Source organism: Perissodus microlepis, chromosome 7 (assembly GCF_051167445.1).
Source record: "Perissodus microlepis isolate ML-2025 ecotype Zambia chromosome 7, ASM5116744v1, whole genome shotgun sequence".
Taxonomy (NCBI): Eukaryota; Metazoa; Chordata; class Actinopteri; order Cichliformes; family Cichlidae; genus Perissodus; species Perissodus microlepis.
The window spans coordinates 46278132-46301392 of record NC_140467.1 but is presented as its reverse complement, the minus strand read 5'-3'; the positions used below and the strand labels follow the sequence as shown (position 1 = coordinate 46301392).

The 23261-nt window shown below is 39.6% G+C and overlaps 1 protein-coding gene across 2 annotated transcripts in view; it reads left to right on the top strand.

Moving 5' to 3' along the window:
* The window catches only part of dym (dymeclin), a 57674-nt gene that overhangs the window by 2638 nt on the left and 31775 nt on the right, over positions 1-23261 (top strand). The window contains exons 3-11 of one of the 2 annotated variants that reach the window (XM_084935416.1): positions 3322-3374; positions 3602-3695; positions 5304-5440; positions 6205-6277; positions 9219-9344; positions 12471-12610; positions 20763-20948; positions 22016-22194; positions 23135-23260. In XM_084935416.1, the coding sequence (XP_084791542.1) occupies positions 3322-3374; positions 3602-3695; positions 5304-5440; positions 6205-6277; positions 9219-9344; positions 12471-12610; positions 20763-20948; positions 22016-22194; positions 23135-23260 (1114 nt within the window). The remainder of the gene's footprint in view (positions 1-3321; positions 3375-3601; positions 3696-5303; positions 5441-6204; positions 6278-9218; positions 9345-12470; positions 12611-20762; positions 20949-22015; positions 22195-23134; position 23261) is intronic. The other variant, XM_084935417.1, reaches the window with a different exon arrangement.

The following is a 23261-nucleotide window of genomic DNA, read 5'->3' as shown; positions in this document are numbered from 1 at the left end:
CTGCTATATTGAATCAAACTACTGAATGGTAATTTATAATAACTAGTGCTCTTGGAGTGCTGTGTTGGCTACAGAAGGACACACAGAGATTTCTCAACAAATTTTGTTGTATGACATTTTAAGAAATCTCATGTTCACCATTTAATGATGAAAGTCATCTGACTTGAACCCACTGAACACTTGCAGGTTCAGAAAGTGGAACATTGTTGCTTTTTCTAATGGTTTGGTTACATATGTAGCACTTAGCACTGTAGTTGTGTAAGGCACTTGGCCTTTAAACAAAAAGAAATAAATCTTTAATTATTTGAGATGCAAACAGTCACATGGTGAGACGTGATCAAACAAGAGACTTTCAAACTGATAGTTTGTGGACACACATCTTTTTGCACAATTTCCTCTTGTTCTGAAAGTTGAATGATGGCCAGTGTCACTGTCTTTGTGCCATGATAAATAAGTAGTTGAAGCCAGCAGCTAGCTAAAATAGCACAGAAACAGGAAATGGTGTAAAGTAAAATTAGGTGTAGGTCAGGATAAGTGTTTGCTGTTGTCATGGTTACATTTAAGGGTAATAGTATGGGGTATTTATTAATGTAAAAGATGGTCAAGTCTGGCACCACACTTAATCAGGTTCCCACCAACTCTAAAGCTGTTCACAGGAATGGTTGTCAGTACAGCAGAAGAACAGACAGAGATTTCTCAGAGTATTAGGAAGATAAACCACTAATGGTTTATCTTACTAATAATCTGAGAAAACTCTGCCTCTTCTTCTGTTCTTCACCTGTATTGACAACCGTTTATCTGAGTGAAAGGGAAGAGCCTGCACGTTAAACTCAGCAGCTGCGCACACCAAAAAAGCCATCGTGCACACAAGAGTGTCTGCTTTGGACGTGCTGCTACAGTTTTACAGCCTCGTGGGTAACTCTCTGCTACTTACTATGCTTTCACTGTCTGAAGGCAGAGCCTAAAGGAGGATGGGGGTCCTGGGGTCCTGTGACTGGTCACTTTGATGGACTCTTCAGTTTACTGGGTTACACTGAGTTACACTGGCAGCGACGGAACGATGTTTTAAACTTTATTTTTCAAATTGTAAACAAATAAAGTTGTCAAATTAGTCACTGTTTGCTGTGCAGCAGTGAAAATACAGACAACTGTCCCGGTAATGTTGAAGAAATATTTTAAACCAGAGAATTTTAAGGCAAGTTCTGAAGCCTCTGCACTGCTGTCCCATTAATCTGTTGTACAGTATTACATATCTTCTATGATTTAAAAAAAATTAAAAACAAAAATGTCATACAATGATCAGGAAAGGAATTTTGCATCAGAATCTGGCAATTGTAAGTTTGGCCAAAATACAAACATTTAAACCTGTCAACAAAAGGTTGTTCTGTCTGCAGCAAACAGGTGTAACTGCACATACATGACTAGATGGGAGTGCTTCAAACATGCCCTGGAATTCTACAGTGTTTAAGTACAGAGGAGAAATGGCTCTTTAATATTGTTTTTGCTAGTCTCTTTATGAACTTTAGGATTTTAAACAAACAAATATATAAACTTACCAAACAAAACTTAAAATGATTTCTAGAACACTGTGACAACAGAAAGCAGATGCATGGTGTTTTGGCTGGAGACCAGAGTGATGAATCTACAACAGACATGTTGATGCATGCTCAATCATCCAGGTAAGTAAATCCCAAAAAGTTGATTCTGTTCATCTGGACGTAGCGTTTTTAGTGGGAGAAACATTTGATCAGTGCTTTGATCAGTAGTTGTTGATCAATGGTCATGAGAATTTGCATACTAATGATCAAGGAACTCACCTCCCAGCCCATTGTTCATTCAGTGGTGCTAGTTTCAGGCATTATGCAAATGTACTGTTTATAAGATTGGGGAAACCTGCAGTCAGCTGAGACTGAAGAAGTCACTTGGATGAGTGACGGAACGTTTCTCCCACTGAAAACGCAACATCCAGATGAACAGAATCAACCTTTTGGGATACAACAGACATGACTAAAGTTAATCATGTGGTCAGCGGCACAGAGATAACCACAATGCATAAAAAAATTAGACACCTTGCACATAGCGGTTACAAGCATGCTGTGTAATATAGTTATAAGAGCCTTTAGATTTCCACAGCATCATAGCAACAACCTGAACTGTTTGTTAGACACTAGTTCAGACAAATGAGCTACCTACCAACAACAGCCTGTCACATCTTACTCTCCTATCCACCCCACAGACTGTCTGTTCAAAGAACCTGCAATATTATCTGGATGAACTATTACAGTGGAGCCTGAACCCACACTGAGTGGAGCTCTGTAGCCAGATGTGTACAACTGGTAGCAACAATAAACTATTTTATATTTGTTCACATTTTATAAAATTAAGTTTACTTAATTAACTAAGAAACAATTTGATCTTTTTCTTAGAAATTATGTGTGCCTCTCGTTATGATGATTTTTTTTTTTTAAATGATAGAAGCTATGTAATACCGTACAACAGATCGGGAAAGCGTTCTTATTTTTCATATTGTAAACAAATACAGTTTAAAACAGTGTTTCTGTCGGTTCTACATTGTAACTCAGTTTAACGCAGTAACCTGAAGTGTCCATCAAAGTGACCAATCACATTAGAGCCCCGTTCTCTGTAGGTTCTGCCTCCAAACAGGTAAGTTTATTCGCGCGAGGAGGATTTCTCTCCAAGCACAGAGCTAGTGTGAGAATGTAAAGCTGTAGCAGCGCATGGAGGTTTTCATTGGTAGTGACCTGGATGGACAGGATTGGAGATGAGTATAACAGAGGGACAGCGCAGGTTGAGCATTTTGGAAACAAAATCAGAGAGGGAAGTTAAGTTTTGTAGGTTTGGACATGTGCAGAGGTCAGAGAGTGGACATCTTTGGCAAAGGATGCTGAATATAGAGCTGCCAGGCAGGAGGAAAAGAGGGAGATCACAGAGGAGGTTCATGGATGTGGAGAAGGACATGCAGAGGAGGGTGTTTGGGTTAGGTCAGATGGAAGCAGGATGATCCACTCTGGTGACCCCCAATGGGAGCATCCAAAAGAACAAGAAGATGAGCGACCAGTGCCTTTAACTAAACCATGATTTATAACTGAGTCATGCTCTGTATCTTTGCATGTTGTATGTATTATTCAGACTTTTTATGAGCATTTGTTTAATTTTGTTCTTTTTGTCCCTGTTGACTTGCATCTTATTGTTGTGTAGTACCTTGAGTTTCCAGCAGAGGGAAGGTTACTCAAGCAGTCAGCTCCTTCTGTCCATTTTAACCTAACATGTTCTCTTCTGTTTTTTTTTGTTGTTTCACAGTGGAGAATCTAAGTTACTGGAAGAAGCTGTCATACCCCTGGCCAAGATCCTCAGTATGTTAGCTACTACATAAATAATTTCACATAATACGTGTTTATGGAAGAATATGTCTGAGTAGTCCCAAAGAAAACTGACTCCTCAAGAGTTTGAATTTTAATCATAACATTTAAGTTACTGAATGCTAAATGATCATATTTTGAGGTTTCTGTAGTTTATGTAAAGCTTTTAATAATGAAGTTCTGTCCATTCCTCCCCCCCCACCCCCCACCCCCACCCCAAGTTGAAAACAATCCGAGAACGGGGAACTTTGGCGCTCTGGTGAGAATTTTCCTGGGAAGAACCAAAGAGCTGAAAATCTCTACAGAATGCCAAGAGTGAGTATGAGAACCTCAGAGGGGAAGTACTGACTGTTGGTGATGGATTCAGTGCAGGCCACTTATTGTTTGAGAGAGAGAGAGGAACGCTGAAGTAGTTGCACTTTCCCATGAGAAAAACTGCAGAGGTATAACTATCAACATACGTATGTGGCAATAATCAGCGCTCACAGCCAAAGCTCCATTTCCACAGAGACCGACTCTGCCCAAGTCACCAAATGTTTTGGGTGGGAACTCTTCCTTCTGTGCTGAGCAGCATTAGAAGTTGGAGTTATTGCTCCTCTTCTCTTTTTCTCACATTTCATAGCAGGTCTGTCCCACAAATCCACATTTTCTTGGTGTGACATAATTGGTGTGTGCAAATAGTTAATTGCAGAGACTGACATACACCTCAGTATTGGTCTTCAGTGGTTGTGAAACTTGGCTTGCAGTGGGTGGTTTCTTTCGTGTTTGTTTCTCAAACTTATGCAGTTTTGGGGAGTTACTAGGTACATGTAACAGAATAATTAAATGTAAAATATGTTTAGTTTATTCCTTTTAAAAAGGTTTTAAAAAGGGGATTAAGTATGTTGCTTCCTGTTAAGTTATACTTCTTTCTCAAAACCCAGAGCCTTAGGTCAGGCATAGAATCCCTCTTAAATGTGCCACATCACAGATGAAGGGAGACAAAGCAGCTGAAGTTCCTCTAGTTAATTTTCCTTTGTCAAAAAAGAGGTTTTCCCCTACTAGCAGAGCTTTCCAGATGTTGGGCAGACTGTTTTTTTTCCCACTTAAGGATGTGCTCATGCTGTAAGGATTGCATTTACATATTTCTAGGGTTTGATAACGGTGTGATCTGGCTGCCTTCAGATGCCTTTGCACATTGTGTGTAGATAACTATCCAGGTAAACATGTCATTTTAATGTCAGCTGTAAATGGCATATCAGAGAAGTTATGGCCTAGTTTTGAGCATAATGCAAAAATTCTTCACCCCCAGCTTCTTTGTGGTTGTGTCACAGTGATAATACTTCAGTCAGAGCTACTTTGCATTTAAGTTTGGATACAATCAATGGATTTTTACCAGATGTTTCAGAATCAGCCCAGAAGTGTCACTGCACTCCACAGATGTTAAAGTAGTGCCAGGTTTGTTCTTACAGAAGCCACTACAAGCTCTACACGGCACCTGAGGAAAGCAGGAAGCGAAAGATTAATTTTCAAAAATAAAAGCCCTCATACACATGAAACACTTTTAAAATGTTCAGTGTGTTTAAAGCTGTACAAAAGACAAAACGGTGTCAAAGACTGAGCTTCATCGACATTGCTGGAGTTAGAGTTAATCAAGAAACTCTTAGATTACGAGTTCGCAAACTTTTTATGCCAATTTAGAGCTCATTTATCACTTTTACTAGTAGCAAATGAGTGTAATATTCAGCCATACATACTTTTATTGTTACACCCATAGGCTGTGCAAAGACTTGCTATTGGCTCACTCTCAGTCATCTGAGAGCCCTGATTTTTAGCTGAAAAGCTGCCACTAGTAATTTTTTGTTAAATGAAATGCAAATCCATCTTTTAACCTTCCAGAAGCATTCCCATGAGACGTCTTGGTTTTGTTTTTCTCTTCCACAGCCAGCTTTTTATCTGGCAGGCCCACAATGCACTGTTCATGATTCGCTGCCTGCTCAAGGTCTTCATCAGGGAGATGAGTGAAGCTGAGCTGCACCAGCAGTTCTCCTACCAGGAGAGGGCACCAGGATCCTGCAGAGGTGAGCTCCAGTATCTTTTTCACAGGCAGGGCCACAGACTACACAAAAGAGTCAGCTTGAAAAGATTTTGCTAAAAAAAAAAAAAAAAGGTGCTCTCTTAGAATCAGTAGCAATGTTGAAAATTTCTTGAGTTTTTTGCACTTGAGTGCACCTTACGCAAAACGTCATGTTATCTGTTAGGAAATCTTCAGCATTCTTTACGTTTTTGGATTCCAAGTGAGTTCTTGGAAGTGAGTAACAGAGGTTATGGCCTAGTTTTAGATGTCTCATATAATAACTGTCAAATGTACAAGACTTCCTTTCATACTTAAGAGACATTCAGAATTGGCTTAAATTGAATGAAGTTGAATTAATTGGTCTTTGTAAAATGGTTTATCCTTCCATCAGTTTCTTGCTGCTTATGTGAGTTCAGGACACACTAATATAATTAATTATGTCATTCGGAATTATCGTGCTAAACTGCTGGAAAATATGATTTAACATTAAACAGTTTTAGACTTTGTTGTTCTACCGGTTTGTCATCATTTGTTCATCCTTTTGCAATTATAATCATGAGGAAAGTATGAAATGGATTCTGTGTGATATCCTTATTAAATAGTACTGTGTTATTTCCTCTGTTTAATGAACATGAAAACACAGAGCGACCTGTGGGAACTAAGGATTGGATTAGTGGCAGATTAGTCGAGCAGAGATGCGACAACTAACCTGATACTGTCTTATATTCAGTGTTTTTCATATATTTACTTTATCAATCCCTTGTGGAGAAACAGGAAGTGAAGACCTTCTTGAGGAGCTGCTGTCCAACCTTGTTCACCTGATCGTTGAAGTGCCGCTGCTGTAAGTCTCTCCCGTCTTTTGCGTGAGGAAAAAGGTGAATTAAACACTCTAAAAAGGTCGGCATGTCAGAGCTATTCTGAAACGGTGAGAAAGATGCTTACAGCCTAAATGTTTGAAAACATTGCCTGAGTGATTGGACTTGTAATAGTCCGTGATCACTTGTTTGACGTGTGCCATAATAATTGTTATAAAAAAATGTCAACGTTGCTCTGCTGTTCTATCTGTCTTTTAGTTTGTTCTTGCTGATGTGTTTTTTCCCCCTGTTAATATGAGTAGGCATGTTAGTGACTGAGGAGCTAATGAAAAGCAGTTTGTATGTGTTGTTCTGTTTGCGTGCTGCGCTTGCTTATTCTTGTCTTGAGTCACTAACCAAGAGAAGATGAAATCCATTAAGGAACACGGCAGACTGACATGCTGGAACTCTGATGTTGGCAACACGGCGATCCGAAAGAGCTAAAATAAGAGAGAAAGTGTTGGTTGTTTGGGGGAAGAGAAAAAGCTTGGAATGAAAGTTTAGGAGCATTTCCAAGGAGTGGGAGTGGAGGGAACATAATGTTTGAAAAATTGTATCAGGCTTTAGTCCCGCTGGGCGGTGTGAACACAAACATCCTCTGTGTTTATCAATAAGTGAATGATTTTTTTAAAAAGTACACGCAATATGTTTAGAAAAGCAATCTCCTCGAGCTTTTCAAAATAAATTTGTCGAATCATGATTGACGTCTTCTTGTTACGGCATCTTCCACTTGTTCTGTGCGTCGTTCCGGATACCTTCTCTCACTGTCTGCCTCTATTTTCTCTGCACCTCTTCACCTTTCGCTCTCCTTTTCTTCTCTTGTCTCCAAACATCAAACTGTGGCTCCTGTGTAAATGCATTCAACATTCCAACATTATTCATTGTTCCAAGCTTAAAATCGCTCTCTGTTTTTCTTCCCTTCACCACTTTGTGGCTGTTAGCCCATTTCCCCTCTACGTGCTCCTGGCTTGGATGGGAAACCCACCATTCTTTTAGTTAGCTTCCCCCAAGTCCCAAGCAGACTCCTGTGCCTTTTTTGTGGCTTTGTCTCACGAGTACGAGAGTGGTTATTTTTCCATTCACAGGTATCCAACTAAAACAGTAGCTGATTGGTGACAAAGTGCTTTGCAAAGCTAAAAAACAGCGCGCAGTAATGGAATTAATATCAAAACAGAAATTTAAGTAGCCCATAAAACTGGCTTAAAGAGTGCAGTGTGCATGTGCAGACTTCACACAGAGCTTCTAAGTATGTACTGGATTCAAAAGACAATGTTTTGACATGACTGGGCCTTTATCATGCACAATGCACTGTTTCTATGCAAACTGTGAGAGCTGATCTGTCCGGGTGACATAGGCTCCAGCTCCCCTCGGCCCTGAATTGGATATTAGTAGTATGACAGATGTTTACTTAAATTAATTACAGAAATATTATGTAAGAGTAGGTCACGGATTGTAGGTTCTGATTTTTAAATGGCTGAACAGGAACAACCTGAGCTTCTTGTATAATATTACACTACAGTATATACACTATAGTATACATGTATACTATAGTAGACATGTGCGTTCACCAGATATCAACACAATTTCACACACAATTTCGATCCGCTCCTCATGTGTTAACCTCTTCGACATGTCAATGGCTGTGAACAAAGAGAAACTTGTAAATAACTCATGAAAGAATAAAGTTACGTTGAAACCAAGCACACCATTGTTTTTCTTGTGACATTACCAATAAGTTTGATGTGTCACATGGCCCTCTTCCTATTGAAAAAACAAAAGTTGTATCCAAGATGGCCGACTTCTAAATGGCCACCATGGTCACCACCCATCTTGAGGAGTTTGCCCCCTCACATATACTAATGTGCCACAAACAGGACTTTAATATCACCAACCATTCCCATGTTATTACGGTGTATCCATATAAATGGCCCACCCTGTATTTCTAACTAACTAAGCAACTCATTTTCTTTCTTTTGCCAATACTTTCTTTAAAGATACAGCAAATCTTGGGGTCAACGTAAAATAAAGGCAGATGTGAAATGTAAACGTTTGATCAGAGGTCAAATGTGACGTGATATTTGGATGCAAACTGTAATGTGATATTTACAATCCCCATATACCAGTATCATTTCCCAAATGTTGCCAATACAAACACACAATTTTAAAGATAAAGCTTCAAATGAAAACTTGACCTTATTCGACCCTGATTAAAAGGTCAGAAGTACAATGTAATGTGATAGTTATAGGTTATCGATACAAACAATGGCAATAAGAAACATAGTTTTAAATGGCTCTATATAGCATTATTATCACCTTCAGATCAATCTATTGATAGTGAAGGCGAGATCAGAGGTCAAATGTGACATGATAATCTTGATACAGCTATTTCTATATGTTGACAATATATGCCACACTAGTAAAATCATAGTTTCCAAGTTAAAAGTTTTGTCGGTTTTCAGCCAATAAACAATGGAGTTTATTGGCAGAAATCTAACAGACAAACTAAAAAAATCATTTTTAATAGGAAGAAGGCTGAAAACTGAACTAAGAGCGCGTACATATGAGCATCATTTTATAACTCCGTGACCTGTAGTGTGCTAAGAATTGGCATTTTAGCAAGGTAGGAAATGTACTGTAGAGTCTGGATTTTTTGATATAAATGGATAAACTGTTTACAAAAAAGATGTTTTTAGTCATAAAACAGGTCTGAAAAGAACCATCAAGGCATGATATGTAGTGCTGCTAACTGCAGTGCTCTGTCATCCTTTTATGAAGCGATGTTGACATCAATGCAGCCAAGAGAGCATATAAATCTATTCTGTTTGAAAGCATGCATGAAATGCTTATAAATATTATTTTATGCAGATGTTTAGCTATAAAATTGAGTTTGTTTATTTACATGAACTCTTTGTGTTACATTTTCTTTAGTGACATCACCTATAGCATCCTGTTTGAGGCAGTGACCGTGCTGCTGGTATTCTTCTCCTATCAGCTCTTCCACAAAGACATCCTCAGAGATGGAATTATATACCAGCACATCATGAAGGGACGATGGTGAGGAAACGCACTCGCTCACACTCCACTGAAGACTACACTTAACTTGAAGTGCCCATATTAACAGAAAAGGTAGAAATGGAAGTGTTTTGTATGTGACTATGTGCTCACAAGCCACTTTATTAGTTATATCAAACTGGTCCCCCTTTTGGCTTCTGACCTGCTTGAATTCTTAGTGGCACAAATTAAATCTGGGTACCCTGTGGTCATAAAAGGATGGACATGGTCAGCAACAATCCTCAGGTAGTCGCAGTGTCTCTAGAAAATCTCCCCAACAGCATTGCACCATCAGTACCTTGAACTGATGATGCAAGGCAGGATGGAGCCATCATTTCATGGTGTTTATACCAAATTCTGACCCTATCATCTGAATGCTGCAAAGTTTTTCTTCTGTTGTCCAACAATTTTGCAAAGTCCATGCAACATAGCCTGACAGGAGTGACCCCCGGTGTGCTCTTCTGCTGCCCCACCTGCTTCAAGGTTCAGCAGGTTGCATGTTCAGAGATGCTCTTCCACAAAAATTTGCAATTTGAGTTACTGTTGCCTTCTTAAAGCAATTTGGCCATTCCCCTTAAGGTAGGGGTGTCCAACTCCAAGCCTCAAGGGTCGGTTTCCTGCAGGTTTGAGACAGCTGATTTAAAAGGCTAAATGACCTCCTCAACATGTCTTGAAGTTCTCCAGAGGCTGGTAATGAACTCATTATTTGATTCAGGTGTGTTGTTCCAGGGTGATATCTAAAACCTGCAGGCACCGGCCCTTGAGGCCTGGAGTTGGACACCCTGCCTTAAGGCATTTTGACCCAGTGAACTGCTGCCAACTGCATATTTGCTCTCTTTTTATACCATCCTCTGTAAACCCTTGAGATAGCAGGTTGATTTAAACATGCCTAAATGAGTTACTGTCACATCATTGGCTGGTTTCAGGACATAGTATATATGTCTGTCTTCCTCCCTTCACCTCCAGCCAGTTGCAGCCAATGACTGCCCCTCCCTGAGCTTGGTTCTGCCAGAGGTTTCTTCCTGTGAAAAGAGAGTTTTTCCTTCCCACTGTCACCTAGTGCTTGCATCTGTTTTTTGTTTTTTTTTCTCTCTAATATTGTAGAGTTGTTACCTCATTATAAAACATCCCTCGCGGTGACTGTGATTTGTGGCTATATGCAAATTAAATTGAATTGAATATTTTTAATTAATAAGCAGCTGCATAGGTATATCTATTAAAATAGCCACTGAGTGTATCTACATGACTGCGCAGTGCATGTGCAGAACGCCTACAAAGCAGCCAGTTTGGCAAACCTTAAAATAAACAATGAGCTGCTGCTTCACAGTCTGCCATTTTTGTTCACTTGCTAGAGTGGCTTGTCTGACTCTAAAACGTCTAAGCAATGAGCAAAAACACCAAATGTTCTGTTGTTGGCTGCAGACCTGCAGAAGTCTTCAGGCACATCTGAGAAAACGAGATTCAGTGATTTATTTTTGTTTTTGATGATAATTCCACAGAACAACAGGGTGTTTGCATGCAGCATGGCTAATATGCCTAACCGTTACATTAGCATTGATGCTTGTCACTGTCCAGAGCTATGGGGAATTTATTGTATTGTATCATTGAAGCTTGAAGACCCTGTTTGGGCAGAGGAATAAATGGTTATAATACATGTAATTTTGACAGTTGAAAAATAGGTGCATTGAAATATTTATGCGGTGGTTAATGGCTTGACTTCTGCAGGATTCACAAGGTGTTAGCCAAGAGCCCTCAGACTGCTGTGTCATACTATAAGTTGCAGTCCATAACTAATGTTTATGCCAAACCAGCTGATCAATAGATTGCATTTTTTGGGAGGGGAGCTAAAATGTCTGAACCTGTAAATAAATATAATAGGGGTTTTTGTATTTTTTATAAATACAGCCCCATAATATTTTTGTTTTTCAGTCAAATAATCTACTCACATAAAATTAGCCTGTTGGTTGTCCTTGTCCCATTTAACTGATACCAAAAGAAGAAAACAAAACTAATTTAGCCAATCACAGCCACAGCAGTGTGAGAGCAAAACATTAGCCTGTTTATTATAATAAATGTTAATGCAAGCCTGTACATGGAAATGGTTTTCTTGAATGTTATTAAATTTAGATAACTGCTGTATTTTGATGCATTTTGTTTGAGTCTAATAGTTGCAGTTTAGACTAACACAACCAAAACGAGCACTTTGGCTCAGTGGATTGAAGTGATGAAAGGTTTTCAAGTGACAAAACAGCTTTGAAGGCTATCTAATAAGATTTAGTGTTTCCAGAAAGTAAAGCACAAACAGTGATATTAGATCCACAAGAAATTACAGCGTACATGTAAAGAAGGGAAAACTGACTAAGATTGATGCCCAACATAGACACGTGTAAATGGAGAGCGGGTTGTTAGACGCGGCTGTAGACACGCACCTGCATGCACATATGTGCGTTTTGCTTTCTGCTGCACTGTGAAGAATATGGCGTGATCAGTGACTAGGAAGGTGCTAAGGCTGACTTTGCAAAAGAGCTGATTTTTTTTCTCTCTCTCTGGAGAAAATCCTCACAATCTGTTCATATTCTGTTTCTAAAATTAGCATTTCTTGTCTTTAGCAGGTAAGGAGCACTTTTAAACATGACCAAATAACCCCAGTGCTTTTATTCTCAGAACTTTTGCAGAAGGCTTCACTTATTATAGATCTAATAAAGAAAACTAAAGTGCTAAAGATGAGAGTGATTGTCTCCGTGCCTCCTTATCTTATTCAAAACCTTTATTGTTCAGCCCTTCAATTATTCACACATGATCTAATTTTAAAGAATTGAAATAAAGCTAAGACCACAACTGTAGGGCTTTATTCTTCATCAGATGACTTCATGTGTGCTTTACTTTTAAGGCCTAATCTAAGCAGTGAATATAGAGACAAATGATGAACCCAATACGACTGCAGCTACTACTCCATACTCTTTGTGATGCAAGAAAAAAGGGAGGATAAAGTCAAATAAAATAACAAGCCCAATTTCCTTTGACTTTTCATATGCACTGAGGTATAAATGTGCATTTATGTCTCACATTGAGCTGAGTCCGAATGTCCAGTTTTGTCTTTTTAAAACCGTTATCATCCCTTTTCCACAGCATGTGTTTAACCAGTCGACTGGTGAAGACCCTGCTCTACAACTTCATAAGGCAAGAGAAGTGTCCTCCTCCTTCAACCCACATTTTCGAACCAAAAGCTGAAGGCGGCTTGCTTTATGGCCTGGCGTCAGGGGTGGCAAGTACGAGCACACTCATCAACACACGATAAAAAAAGGGAAAGCTTAATTATTATTGTATTTACTAATCAGGTTGCTACCCAGATAAGAAGGCAGATCCCACTTTTTGTGTGTTTATGTTTTCATTGATATATCTTTATTTTTAATTCGTAGTCAAAGTGTGAATATTTAAACAGTTTACTTTGTACATTTCTGTAAAACTTTGGAACTTTGGTTATTTTCACACCTTTAGTTTGTTTACTTGTAGCTTTTCCCCGTGATCTGATTTGTTTTCAAATGAATCAAAATGTGTCACTGCAAACTACGTGACAATGTTCAGTCTGCTCACTGGCCGCATGTATCTGTGGTGGGGTGCTGTGTTCTGGACTATTGGAGAACTCAGAGAATTTATGTTCAGTTCACGGCTAGTTGCTAGCCTGCACAGACCTTTGCACATCTATGGTACCTTCCCACACTGATAATACAAAGGATACGAGGCTATGAGAGGTTTTTTAGCTCTACTGTGTTCACACCTACACAAATGAACCCCACCAAGGGGGGGAAACGAATTACTTTGATTTAAACGGACACACTGCAGGTGTGAAAACGCCCTTAGATTACTGTATTATTGCGTTAGGGGACTGTGGTGAGCTTTTCAGATGCAGTCACCTGTTTTTTCCTTCCAAATTGTTGCCTAAAATGAAGCAGCGATGTGTCTAGTCACATCCAAAGACTGATATTTTTCCCCGTCTCATATTGTTTCTCACACATACACACACTGCAAAAAAATTCAAATATAATAATTTCTCAATAACATGCCAAATTGAATTCACTGGCTGGTTGGGGTTTTCCTGTGTCAATTTAACTGGGTGCCTACTTTTCTGTCTCCATAACGACTCCTTGTGTTCCTCACCCATTTTTGTCTTTTGTTCTAGTGATGTTGCCACTAGCAACACATCAAAATTAAACTGTTGGATTAACACATCCACACGCCGTAAGATTTATACATTACAGTTATGTTGGGGTGTGGGGGATTTTATAAAATATAAACTGACCCGACGCATCTGAAAAAATAAAAGTGAGAGCAACGCTGCTGAAATGAATGACAAAAAAATGACCGGATTTTTGTTGTGTGCATTTTTAGCTGGTAATGTGCACTGTGTGTGCCTGTTTCAGTGTGAGAACAGGGCCGGGTTTCCCCCACGGATAAACGGTCTTTGTCGGTTGTTGGTGGCAGATTCCTATCAGTGAGCCATCACCATTCAAGCCAGCCTGTCTGTCTGTGGCCAGTGATCAGCTCGATGAGTTATGGTGCCCTGTCCTGTTCTGTAATCCTCTAGAGCCTGTCTGTCTGCAGCCGCCTCCCTTATACACACACACGCAGACCAACAAAGACACAAGCCCTCTTATGCTCAGAGCTCAGAAACAACACTTGTTTTCTTTCTCTGTCTCTGTGTCTCGTATGCATGGAGGCATTTGGCACTGACAGAATATACAAGTGGGTGTTATTCTGAAAACAGTAACTATCAGATGACTTTCTTGAACTTCGTTATACTAGCAAACGTTTGGCTAGTTAGGAGAATTAGACCAGTTTCACAACTGAAGGGCAGTTTGCCCCTCGTGGTTGGGATTGCTCAGCTTGCGAAAACGATTATATAAAGTCATCAGTCGAAAATAACTGATGATATTAAACTAGACTACAACTGTTGAGCCATGCAAAGCTATATTTATGCAAAATAGTGCTCTGAGTTGAATGATGGCATTTATGCTGAGCCGATTTCATTTTATCATCTCAGTCTACTGAACTAAGTAGCACAGAGGACAAAATACAGCTGAGGCAAAGAGCAGTATTATTCATCTGTATTAATGTGGCCGTGTACCAAAGGATGTCACAGAAAGATTTCACGGGCAGAGGTGAGAAGGATACACATGCTTTGTTCCTGTACTTGAGTAGAATCTTCGGCTGTCTGCACTTTACTGGAGCGTTTAGTTTTCTGACCACATTTTACTTTTATTCGTTACATCTGTACTTTCTACTCCTTGCATTTTTGAAATGTGCTCATTACTTTAGGTTTAAGACATTTGAGGAGAGTTATTGTTTCCTGTGAATGAGTGCGTTTCCAACAATAAACCAGTTGGAACCTAATAAAGGAAACAATAACACAATCTTATTGATGTATCCATCACTGAGGGTTATTGTAAAGGAAGAGATCATTTATCCTACTCAGGGGGTTAAAGTGACTTAGAACGATCCAAAATGGCGTTTTTGGCGCAGATGTGTGTAAATTGTGGTAATGGTATTTCAGCAAATAGCTAGCACTACAAACGTGGAGAAACATTTTTGAAGTGGAAGGCAATATTTCTAATAGCTCAACAAATATCAGCAAACGCACAAACTGTTTCTGTGCAGTTTTTCCACACAGTGGGTATGCTAGTTAAATTCACAGTTGTTTTATTTCTTAAAGAAAGGAAAGAATCGTGAATTGTGTGAGAAGTTCATTTAGAGATGTAACCCCTAAACACACACACAGTTTGGTCTGGACTAGTTATGACGCTACCTGTTTTGTTTTTTATACTTGCCATGCCTAAACACTTGAATCGTGGACAGATTTTTTCCAAGAACCAGACACTGACCATTGGCAAAGCAAAGCAGTTCTTGAGTTTCTTTGGCATTTTAATGTCTAAGGGGTAGGATGTCTGTCACATACTCTGCTGTCTCAGTCTGAGCAAGCATCTGCAGGGGGGATTATCACCCAGACTGGCAACTCAGGAGCTTTTCCTCCCCTCCTCTTCACTCCCCTCCCTCTGCTTCCATAGGAATTCAATTGGTAATTAGCCACCAGGTGCTGATAATCAAAGGCACTTGTTAAACTGATCATCTACAAGTGTGACCACCTCTATAAAAGGAAGAAATCTATCCGCTTGCTCGTCTGGACCAAGGAGGAACGAATTCAGCAATGATTTAAGAGAAGCAATTGTTGTTGCCCTTCAATCAGGGAAAGGTTATAAAACCATTTCCGAATAACTGGATTTTTCACAAGTGGAAAACTGTTAAGACAGTTGCCAAACTTCCTAAGAGTGGATGTCCCAGCAAATGTACCCTGAGGTCAGACTGTGCAAGGTCAGAGAAATATATATATATATATATATATATATATATATATATATATATATATATATATATATATATATATATATATATATATATATATATATATATATATATATATATATTTTTTTTTTTTTTTTTTTTTTTTTAAAAAAAAAAACAAAAAAAAAAACTACATCTCAGACTCTTCAGGACTTAGCAAGTTCATAACAGTCCAACTAGAAGAAGACTTCAGGACTGTCATAAGAACAGTCATATCAGCAGAGCTTAGGTTTGCAAAGTTGCATCTGAACAAACCACAAGACTTCTGTAACAAATTCCCCTGGACAGACAAATCAAAAGTGGAGATGTTTGGCTATAATGCACAGCACCATGTTTGGTTAAACATCCAGCATATCAACACAAACACCTCACACCAACTGTAAGGCACGGTGGTGGGGGCGTGATGATTTGTGCTTGTTTTGTACCTTGCAGGCATTGAGTCAACCATAAACTCCTCTGCGTACCAAACTATTCTAGATTCAAATGTAAAGCTATCTTTGAAGCTTGGCCCAAATTGGGTCATGCAACAATATAGCACAGCAGCAAAGCTACAGCAGAATGGCTGAAAAAGAAAACAGTAAACATGTTTCAGTGGCCCAGTCAAAGTCCAGACTTCAACCTGATTGAAGTGCTGTGGTGAGACCTTAAGATAGCTGTGCAAAAATGAATGCCCGCAGACCTCAACTGAACTGAAGTAGCACTGCAAAGAAGAGTGGCTAGAAATCCCCCACATTCATGCGCGAGACTGATAAAGTCATACACTTTATCATACAAGTTATTGTTGCTAAAGGTGCCTCTACAAGCTACTGAATCATGGGGTGTACTTCTACTTCCACATTCCGTCTTCTGCATTTTTGGCTTTGTTTTTGTTAAATATGTAATGACACAAACAGCTTTCTGATTCTGCAGTTTGTTATCTGCAGTCTACATGATTAATATTGAGTTAGCGTGTCTGTGTGGCTGCTGCTATGTGTACGTGTATGTGACATTATTGGCATAGCGCACTTAACAGAAAATGATACATTTCTAGCTTGGACTGGAGACTGCTCTCATTTTGCTATTAGGAGTGGAGGATTTGTTGTCGCAGAACTTTGTATTATCATTATGACGGTTACAAAATCTGTGGAATGTTCTCATATGTCGAATATGTTTATGTTACCATGGTTTTGGATTGCATTTGGATGAATGCGCTTTGAGCATATTTTTTGTGAAGAAGTGTGTTTATTTATCGTCTGTACAACATGTTTCCCCACATGCATTTTTTTAAGATAATCATCAGAGGTTTGACATATCCACATGCGCGCATGTGTGTGTGCGTGCGTGTGTTTGTATCAGTGTATCTGCGTGCTTGGCCAAAACATTGGGCTAAAGCCCTGAAGTCATATTTCATTCACTGTTATGCAAGTAAATAAGTAAGTAGCACACTGTGTCTGTCTCTGTTGACCAGTGTCTGTCTGCGCTGTGTTTTTAGCCGTAACTATGTGGAATCCTTTCCAACTCCAGCTCCCTTCTCTAGTGTCTCCACTGTGGTGTTTACATGTTCACGTTGCTCCTGAATTAGAAAAGCAAAAATTTAACTCGTTTCATAGAGATTTGAACTCTTGTATGTTTTTTTTGTTTTTTTTAATAAGCCTGCTTCTATTGCTGGAATTACTGCAGCTGAAAAATGACAGTCGTCAGATGTTAAGGAGTACAAGCCAGCTTAATTAGGACGGAAATTTTTAAACATAACTATGTTCACTCCATTACTACAACCTGCATTATGAACTGCATCAGAAGAAATAAAGTGAGAGTCGAGGTCAATATCAATTTATCTAGGTGATCTGGACTTAGAGGGTTTTCAGCCCACCTAATGTTTTGATTTAAATACTCTGTGCGCCAGTATTCGCGTGTCTGATGGCAGTAGTCATTATGCAAGACTAAGGCCAAGTAAAGCAACAGCACCGCATGTTCTGTTGCAGAAACTTGCAGTGTGGTCTGGCTTTGAGTTTCTATAGACTGTGGGTGCACATTGTGAGGAGAAGTGCAGATAATGAAGAGGTTGTTTTGGTAACATGCTCATCCTGCAAGTAAAGTAAGGTTTTCTGGGGGCATGGTTTGCATGTAGCACCTTTCAGCACCCCCCAAGTCCTAAAGCCCAGATTCTCATTTCAGCGTAGCAGCCTCTGTGAGAGAGTGTGTGACCTTCTCTTTTCCTCACTTTCCCCTTCCTCCTCCTGGTGTCCTCCTCCTCTTTTTCCACTGGGCAGCTGGCCAGGTCCTGAGCAGCCTAAGCAGGGTAGCATTATTGGGTTTATGTGGTGGGCAGGCAGACAGGCAGAGGGAACCAGGCCAGATGGCTAACAAACAGCACCCGCTAAGGTAAAATAGAGCTGTGTGTGTGTGCGTGCGTCAGATAGAGTGCAGGAAATGTGGCTGCCAGACCGGTCTCTCTGAAACTGCTGGGCTAGTCACTGTGGTGCCAGTGAAGAGATGTACGGGGCTCCGTCACAGCTTGGCCCTCTCTCGCTTGATCTTGTTTTCTCTCACACTCGCGTCTCTTTCTGGCCAGCAGAAATGAAAGCTTATCATGTGCGTGTGTGTGCGTGTTTGTGTATGTGTGTAAGGGAGAGACAGACTGACCAGTGCAAATTATGTAATTCATCTCTCGGGGTTATTTTTTTTTCTTGTTGTTGTCAAAGCACTTTGCTGATGTTCTTTCACCCACATATAAACAAGCTTCGTCCCCTCCTCTATGGAATTGGGTTCACATTCCTAAACACAAACGTTGGAGTAGCTCTTGGCTAGTCATTAGTGAACCAACATGTAAACATAAGGAGAAAAATAAGGGGGGGAAACGTGTTTGAAAAGCTCCTTTTTCAGAATGCAAAGTCATTTAAAACAAATTAGTTTCAGGCTTCTTCAGTCAGAAACGTTCTTTTTGTCTTGGACGCTTTTGTTTCCCATCAGTCCAAACAGGATACATGAGAATGCCTCTTTAATTTTCTTCAGTTATTTTTTTTATAATATGATGGGATGCCGGCTTAAACAGGCGTCATATCAGGGCTCAGGGCAGCTAATTAACATGGCTCCATGTGTAACTTCAGCCAGACGTTTGTTACGCTCTTCCAGCCTTCGGCTCTAGATGGCAACAGATCTGCTTGGCTTGTTCTTGAGCTCACTAGTTGGATCATTGTGGGCTCACAACTACACTCTAGCACTTGGTTCACGCATTCTATTTGGCTAGACGTGGAGGAGCCAGAGACTGTCATCTGTGTACCTTGCTGTTCATGTTTCTCGAGCTTTCTCTTGATGCTTGAAAACACCAGCACTTCGCTTGCTCTACAAGAAATTCTCTCATCTCTCTCTCATCACCCAACAAGAAAGAGGGGGGGGGACAAAAAAAAACCCTAACCCAGTAGTTCCACTTTCCGTTTGTGCTGTGGCGCCGTCTGTGTTGTTTCAAATTTCAGGTGCTGCAAACCATTGTGCGTGACTCCATTGTGCCTATTTGGCCTTGATTACATCAGTCTGGCTGTGAATACTTTTCTTTTTTCCCCACTGAAGTGTAAATCAGTTTTTAAGGCTGAGAAGGACTCAATTGTCAAATGATTTCTTTGATAAGCTTTCCATGTACAAGCTAACTGCTCTTCCAACTGAATCTTACTTCAATTTTCTGTAGAAACAGAGGACTAAAGTTTTCAGTCCAGTCGATCCTCAAATATGATTCATGTTCTTACAATGAAAGTCTGAATGAAGTTACTTTTAATTTCTCATCTTTACGTAGTTTCACAGTGACTTTCATTTCAAATACAAGTCGTGGTACACACACGTTTTCTTTTAGACTCCACAGGAAGCTGTAGGAACCCGCTGTACTCTAATCTGATCATCACTGAACAGCAGACACATACTGAATGGCAATATAGTATGCAAAGCAGCTCAATGTTCAGGTGACAGACACCAAAAGCAGATACTCTTACCAAAACACCAGTAATGTTTGCCAATAAACTTCCACATCAACTTAAAAAGATAACGAAGCATCTGGAGTTTGGATTGACTAGTTTCTGTCATTCAGCAAAGCGTTTGTTCATCTATACAAAGCGTCGACCAGCTAATGTTTCTTTTTTCGGGGCTAATCGAGGGCGCTCTGTGGGATTTGGTTCAGTGCTCTTGGATGGCCGTTTAAACCTTGATTATTCCCATCTCTTTGCCTCTCAGAGCTCTCTGTTGCAGATCTTCCCCTAGCTTTCTCCACATAGAGTTTATGCTATAGACTGGTGTGAATGCAACTCCCTGAGCATGCTCTTTTGTACGTTTAAGCTTGGTTTTCTGTAAGCTTATGAGTGCTTCTGCCGTATCTCATCCCCTCTGTGCGAGTACTCTTTGATCCTACTTCAGATGTTCCATGAATTGAGTTGTATCTTTTCATCAACCTCTCTCTTGTCTGAAGCAACCTTTTCCACTGTCTCGCACCATTTTTTTTGCAGTTATTCTATGTTGTCTAATGTACTGCAGGTCTTTATTAACTCAACTGTGTATGAAAGAAAATACTTTTTTATGCTGTTGTGATGAGTTCAGTCATCTTCTTTGTTCAAGCTAAAGATGCTTGACCTTTACTCTGAGCTCACTTCACTTGTGTTTGCCTTTTTTTTTGCCTTTTTTCTTTCTTTTTCTTTTTTTTAATGAACCAGCTTCAATTTATAGAAATTCATATTTAATATATAAAACCACTCGGCGAGTTACAACTAATCCAGATACTCTTTGTTGCCATTTATAGGAAGTATATCCATGCTTTCTCATATGACAGTATGGTTGGTTGTTTTTTTGTGTGTCTGTTTTTGTTTTTTTTAATTGGTTTTCAGGTTTTTATGCATTATGAGCATCATTTAAAAAAAACAACTTATTTATCTGTCTATCTGTACATAAGCTTTCTTGTACCTCTAATTGTGTCTCTAAATTCCACATTTCTTTTCTTACAGTTTTAAATAAAACTTAATATAAGAGAAAAAACCCTCGGTGAAAAAGATTGTGTCTTGCTCTTTGCAGGCGGTCTGTGGAGTGTCTTCACATTGGGTGGAGCTGGCAGCAGAGCTGGGATAGACCAGGAACATGACCCTTTACCTTTGTCCAATCAGAGTCTTCTGTTACTGCTGGTATTAGCCAATCTGACAGATGGGCCTGAATGGCCCAACCCCTACCGCCAGGCTATTACTTGTTTCAGAAACACACAAGGTAATATGTACTAGATAAACAAGGCGTGTGTAACACGGCATGCAAAAATCAAATTAGACGAACATATCAAGAAAAAAACAGATTTCATTATTTATCTTTTTATTTTCTACGAATCTCTGATTTGAAGAAGTCAAACTGTGTCTGTTCTTTGAATTATTGTGGTTTAGTAGTGACGCACATGGATACTCCGTCAGTTGTAGTGCGTTCGTAAATGATTAAACTTCTGATTTAAGACCTCCATTAGGTTTCTAAGAAACATCAGCCACAGTCTCCATGGAGTTATCCCTCCGAGCTAAAGATGGATTTATGGAGTTGTAAAAAACAAGATAACATGATAAAAATGTGTATTTTACGTGGTAGCTGTATATGTTCTGTGTTATTGTCATGTTGTTATTGAGATTCATATCAGTACGAAAGCTGGATAAATATTAACTGGTAACTTGCGGTGAAGGGGTGGCATTAAAAAGGTGTGCTTTTCTTCCCACTGCTCTTTTTCAATATGTAAACTGAATCAGAATAGAGTGATATTGGAGTGCATTATTTTGGTTGTTTTGTTTTGTTTTGTTTTTTTCCTAAATGCTTTTCTCTGTATTGCTTACATTCCCAAAGTCAAGAGTGCTACGGCCCACTTCAAATCCTTAAAAATCTTAAACCTTCACTCTAAAGGGATGTATTTCCTTATTTCATTAAAATTTTATTACTAACGCAGGTTAGTTGTTGTAAATTGCTGACAATTTACAACTTTGCTCGCAAAGTGTTAAGTCCAATGTGTTACCCACCTGCCACTGGGACACAAACTTCAGTACAAGAGCTGTACATTTAGGTCAGAGTGAAAGTAATATCACAGACTAACCGCCTCCTCTTAATAGTTTTTATATAAATATATAACTGTACATACTTACAAACAGAATTTTGTTTTTTACTGTTTTCGGTCTGCATCCTTTTCTGCGCTGTGTCACATAATGTTTATGATGTTCCAAAACATATTTGGGACAGTTGTTTGTTTGAGATATGTGAAAGAAGGCAGTGAATACTAATCCTGATAATATTTACCATTGTCCATGCAGACACATCATCGCTGCCTGTAGAGCAACCTCACACTTTCCAGATCAATTTCAACAGTCTGTACACTGCTCTGTGTGAGCAGCAGCGCTCCGACCAGGCCACGTTACTGCTGTACACCCTGCTTCACCAGAACACCAACATGAGGACCTATGTGCTGTCGAGAACTGACATGGACAATCTGGTGGGTCGCATTGAAGTGAATCTGAATCTGACATTTTGGAAACAAATAACACACTTGCTTAATAAAACACATCATGCAGTCCTTCCACACACACATTCAGTACGGCCGTGAAGTTTCGTCATTCAGGACCGATGCCGTGGCTCGGTGAACAGGCGAGATGTGTGCGGGGACTGCTGTCAATTTTCTGCGTGGGACCGTGCCAGCTGTTCCTTATAAGATAATAAATTCAAAGATATTTAGTGACTGGAAATCAGTCTTTGGCATCTCAGATCAATTTACAAATGATTTAACATGGAGTAGTATGACTTTTTTTTTCCTTGTTAGCTAAGACGAGGAACAAACCACAACAGAAGAACTCTATGAGGTTGTTTCCAAGACTTGTTTGGAAATCCTCATAAATTTAATCTTCAGTCACATTTTGAAACTCTCGTTCAGAAGTAGGGAGGCTACTATTGAGGCTAGGCTCTTTGCTCAACAATAAAGCAATGCTGCGTGACAGTGTAACGAGCTAACAGTGCTACTGCGTATGTTTATTGCTAACTGCTAACTTGTTCGCCTCTGGCACTATTAGTAAATTGGGTTAAATAGAATAATGTGAATAACCCCTTTTTGGAATGTGTATACATTATGTTTTATGGTAATTTTGAGCTGTTTAATGGCTTCTTTTCCAAGACTGTTTGCAGTTTTGCATGTGTGGTTTGTCTCTGGTTAGATGATCCATGAAGAATAAGAAGTGTCACTAGAGTTGTTTTTCAGAGCTGTGGCTCACACCTCATCTGTTGGTCAGCTCAAAAGTAAAATGACTTAGTGCCACCGTAGTCTTGAACATGTCCTTCTTATACAGCCATGGCATGAGAAATCCACACAAAGTCAGAAGCCTTGCAGATGTCAACCCCGAATACATGTTTGACTCCTTTTCTTTTCCCGCTGTTTGTCTCAGGTGTTGCCCATACTCGAGATCCTTTACCACGTAGAGGAAAGAAATTCTCATCACGTCTACATGGCCCTCATCATTCTCCTCATCCTAACAGAGGACGATGCTTTCAACCGCTCCATCCATGAGGTGG